The following is a 5,000-nucleotide window of genomic DNA, read 5'->3' on the forward strand; positions in this document are numbered from 1 at the left end:
TGGACGATTTGACTGAGGACTGGTGAAACCGGATGGCAACACCAGGCTCCAGTCTAATTTGGCAGAGTTTCTACAGCTGGATGCCCTTCCTAACGCCAACCACTCAGAGTGTAGTGGGTGCTTTTACGTGTCACCCGCACGAAAACGGCCACGCTCGAAATGGTGTCTTTTATGTGCCACCCGCACAAGCCAGTCCAGGGGCACTGGCAACGATCTCACTCGAAAATCCTACGGGAGCCAGTCAGGCGGTACTGGCAACGGCCACGCTCAAAATGGTGCATCTCATGTGCCACCCGCACAAGAGCCAGTCCAGGGGCACTGGCAACGATCTTACTTGGCTTGCCGGGTCTTCTCACGCACAGCACATTTCCAAAGGTCTCGGTCAGTAGTCATCGCCTCGGTGAGGCCCAATGTACGAAGTCTTGCCTCACCACCTCAGCCCAGGTCTTCCTGGGCCTACCTCTTCCACGGGTTCCCTCAACTGTTAGGGTGTGGCACTTTTTCACGCAGCTATCCTCATCCATTCTCACCACATGTCCATACCAGCGCAATCGTCTCTCTTGCACACCACAACTGATGCTTCTAATGATATATATATATATATGTGTGTGTGTGTATATATATATGTATGTGTGTTTGTGTGTCTGTGTTTGTCCCCCCACCATCGCTTGACAACCGATGCTGGTGTGTTTACGTCCCTGTCACTTAGCGGTTCGGCAAAAAGAGACCGATAGAATAAGTACTAGGCTTACAAAGAATAAGTCCTGGGGTCTATTTACTCGACTAAAGGCGGTGCTCAAGAGTAAAAGAGTATGTGTAAACCACCGCCCCTCACCAGCCTGCCAGCCTTGGTCAAATTGTCCAGCCTATGCCAGCATGGACAACCGACGTTAAATGATGATGATGATGATGGTGTATGTCTGTGTGTGTGTGTGTGTGTGTGTGTGTACATGTATGTATATATGAAAGTAAAACTGACTGACCTTGCTATTTTTGTGAATGTTGGAAAGACAGACAACACAGTTTAATGTCGGGTAACTCCAGCAGCTTGATCTACCACAGGTGGACCAGAGGGTGACTTTTGTGGATTTCTGGATAAAGAGAGAGAGAGAGAGAGAGATAGAGAAATGATTGTGTTTGGGAAGTGGGGGAACATAATAGCAGAGAGACACACAGAGAGGTAGACGGATGGAGAGGGAGGAACAAAAGAAGAGGGAAAGACAAACAGAGAGAGAGGGGGGGCAGACAGGGAGGGGGAGAGAGAGAGAGAAAGGAACAAACGAACGAAAGAATGAAAGAAAGAAACAACAAAAGAAAGAATGAAAGAACGAAAGAAAGAACGAAAAATGAAAGAAAGAAAGAAAGAAAGAAAGAAAGAAAGAAAGAAAGAAAGACAAAGAATGAACAAAAGAAAGAAAAAGGAAAGAAGGAAAGAATGAAAGAAAGAACGAAAGGAAGGAAGGAAGGAAAGAAAGAAAGACAAAGAGAAAAAAGAACGCAAGAAAGAAAGAAAGAGAGAAAGTAAGAAAGAAAGAAAGAACGAACAAACGAATGAAACAGAAAGAAAGAAAGAAAGAGAGAAATTTTATATATATACACATACACAGGAGTGAGTGGAGAAGCAAAAGAAAGTCGCACTCAACACAATAAGTAAGAGTTACATATATCATTTAACAACCAGTTGATTCAGTTCCATGCAACTTAAGAGCTTCAGAAGCTCATCAAACAAATCCAACTCATCAGACATGTAGAAACTGGTGTCTGCAAAAACCCTGACGAGACAGGATCGTTTGACAAAGCTATGACACATTAAGTTGCATGGGGCCGACCAGAGCTGGCAACCTGGGGAACTGCGTCAGACTCCAATCGCCCTTAATAACATCGTTACTCACACATACACACACACAAAATCTGAAAACAAAATGGCATAGCCATGGCTTGGATCACATATCTGTTTAGGGCAGTGGTTCTCAACCAAAGTTCATATGGTCCTTGATGGGTGGGAAGGAGAGGTCCATATAAGGTTTTGCTGTCAGTTTATCTGAAATAAACTGGTTGGCTATACTTCTACAATGCACAAAATATTTTAACAATTTCTTCTTTTTTTAATGCAATTTCTTATATTTAATGATAAAAATATAATAGGATTTTTTTTTAAACATTGAATGGTTAAGAAGGGTCTATATGAATAATTTAGGAATCAAAGAGGTCCATAGGTGAAAAATGGTTGTTGAGAAACACTGGTCTACAGAGTCAAGGCTGACCTGAGGCTAAATAAGAAGTTGAAGAAGAAAATTCTAACCTGAAGATCGAAGTTTGATCCATTGAACATTATTTTCACTTTGGCTTTCAGCTTCCTAAAAGATGAGATTAAATGAAATATAACAAATAAAATATAAATACTTTGTTCAGTCTAACATTAATTATTTTGCCAGTCCTTCATCCCCACATAGCATCCCTCTGGAACTCTCACGCTGTTTGTGTCTTTCCTGCAGGTGATGATTTGTAGAGGTTTAATTAGAAAATTAACATCACCAATCTTGAAGATTTCAGAGGGACGGCTGCAACGGAGACTATAAAAACTGCGGTCAGTAGGAATGGACAGAGCAGGCATTCTGACTGCATCCACACACCAGAATCCATCAAACAACTGATGAACAGAGCCTTAGACTCAATTTAGGCAGCTATGTGAAGCTGCTAGAGACTGTGGTCAAATTCTTGGCTGGAGAGGATTCCTGCTGGAGAGGATTCCTGCTGGGAGGCCATATGTATGTTTCTCGCACCCGGTATATATTGCAAGCGGGAGATAACTCCTGCTACCACAGCTTTGCCTCTGTGTATGTGTATAACAAGCTTCTTTCAGTTTCCATCTACCAAATCCACTCACAAGGCTTTGGTTGGCTCAAGACTAGTGAAAAACACTTGCCCAAAATGCCACACAGTGGGACTGAACCAGGAACCATGTGGTTGGGAAGCAAGCTTCTTTATTTCATTACATTTGCCATAAAGGCATAATACAGATGGAAGCTTTGCGGGCTGGACACAGACACAGTGATGATGATGGAATGAAAAAAGAGATGGTTGGTGGGAGGAGCAGCCAATGCCCGCCGATTGTTACTTCCCGATAACATTGTTCTTTTTTTAAAAAAACACAAAAGCCCAGCGTCGCCTTCCTGGCACTTGTGCCAGTGGCACGTGTAAAGACATTTGAGCAAGATCGTTGCCAGTGCTGCTGGACTGGCTCCTGTGCAGGTGGCACGTAAAATACACCATTTTGAGCGTGACTGTTGCCAGTACCGCCTGACTGGCCTTCGTGCCGGTAGCACGTAAAAGCACCCACTACACTCTCAGAGTGGTTGGTGTTAGGAAGGGCATCCAGCTGTAGAAACTCTGCCAAATCAGATTGGAGCCTGGTGTAGCCATCCGGTTTCACCAGTCCTCAGTCAAATCGTCCAACTCATGCTAGCATGGAAAGCGGACGTTAAACGATGATGATGACAAATGAGGTGTTGAACCTCTTAAAATAATTACAAATTGAGGTGCTGAGCCTTTTACCAATCAAAAAAAGTTCAGAAAATATTCAACTTGAGGCACTAAGCCTCTTACCAACCTCCAAGTTCGAATCGAGGCGCTAAGACCTCTTACTCTGCCTCCCCAATCAAGTCTCTTGCCGCCTGAAGGCAATCCTGAAGTTGCAAGCCAGGGTCCCATAAAAGATAATTATATTCATCCTTAGTAAAGGAATCCATTACTCTGCAGAAATAACTTTCCTCCATGACCTCCACAGCCACCTGCAGGTCAGGACCGCCTGTTCCCGACCTTCAAGATTCCTCACAAAGTTCTCTACGGCCCCTTGTCAAATTTATCCCAAACACCCCGTATATTAACGCGCTTGCATAGAATATAAAAAAAAACAACAACAAATAAGCAAATAAGGAAGAAGGGATAAAGTAACAGAGTCCTTACTGTCCCTGATCCAAAAAGAGGTTTGTGACATTGTCCATGACATCCAGGATTATAATCGGATGGAAGAAGATTTGGGAAACGTCCAACTGCAATGACAACAACAATAAAGAACACTTTAGGTCAGTGATTCTCAACCAGGGTTCGTACGGCCCTTTAGGGCCCATTTATAAGATTTTGTTGTTAAATATTTATCTGCAATAAATTGGTTATATTTCCGCAGTACACTAAATATTTTAATTTTTTTTTTTTATACACAATTCCTAATAATATTTAATTATGAGAATATAATAGGATGGATTTAAAATTAAAAAAAAAAAATTGAATAGCTAGGAGAGTCCATTTGAGTGAAATAGGGACCAAAGGGGTCCACAGGGAAAAAGTGGTTGAAACACACTGATTTAGAATACAGACGACGATGATGATGATGGTGGTGGTAGTGGTCAACTATGAAAAGATCTTAAGTCAGGTAAAAACACCTTAAGTCAGGTAAAAACACCTTAAGAAAGTACTCACCTCCTTCAGAATCTGTGGGTTTAGGGTCATTAAGATGATAGCTGAAGCACCTAACATCAATGCTCTTTTGATCTGCAATGGAGAAAAAACAAAAAGGAAATGAGGGCTAGCAGTTGACTTCTGTATGAGAGCGAATGCAAACCTGATGTAAATATATGAGGTGGTATAAAAACATTTTCTGGACTAGTTCTGTAGCGTGCCAACAGATGGCAGCACATAGTTGCATGTGCAGTGAGAGCTAGCCGTGACTTTCATGAGGCAGTGTGCTGAGTGACATTGCTGTGTTTGAGGTTGAGTTTGCCTTTCATCCTTTCGTGGGGTCAATAAATTAAGTACCAGTTATGCACTGGGGTCGATGTAATTGACTTAATCCCTTTGTCTGTCCTTGTTTGTCCCCTCTGTGTTTAGCCCCTTGTGGGCAATAAAGAAATAAGAAACATTAACACACCGGGCAGAAATGCTTAGCAGTATTTCGTCTGTCTTTACGTTCTGAGTTCAAATTCCGCTGAGGTCGACTTTGC

General features: G+C 42.5%; 1 protein-coding gene across 2 annotated transcripts in view; it reads right to left on the reverse strand.

The window, feature by feature from the left end:
• Positions 1-5,000, reverse strand: part of LOC106874726 (uncharacterized) — a 27,264-nt gene that overhangs the window by 18,566 nt on the left and 3,698 nt on the right. For both annotated transcript variants that reach the window (XM_089341032.1, XM_089341031.1), the window contains exons 3-6: positions 4,480-4,551; positions 3,967-4,052; positions 2,303-2,357; positions 984-1,091 (exon numbers count right to left, since the gene is read on the reverse strand). In XM_089341032.1, the coding sequence (XP_089197158.1) occupies positions 984-1,091; positions 2,303-2,357; positions 3,967-4,052; positions 4,480-4,551 (321 nt within the window). The remainder of the gene's footprint in view (positions 1-983; positions 1,092-2,302; positions 2,358-3,966; positions 4,053-4,479; positions 4,552-5,000) is intronic.

The sequence above is a fragment of the Octopus bimaculoides genome, chromosome 24, assembly GCF_046866305.1.
Source record: "Octopus bimaculoides isolate indiv1 chromosome 24, ASM4686630v1, whole genome shotgun sequence".
In the NCBI taxonomy this organism is placed as follows: Eukaryota; Metazoa; Mollusca; class Cephalopoda; order Octopoda; family Octopodidae; genus Octopus; species Octopus bimaculoides.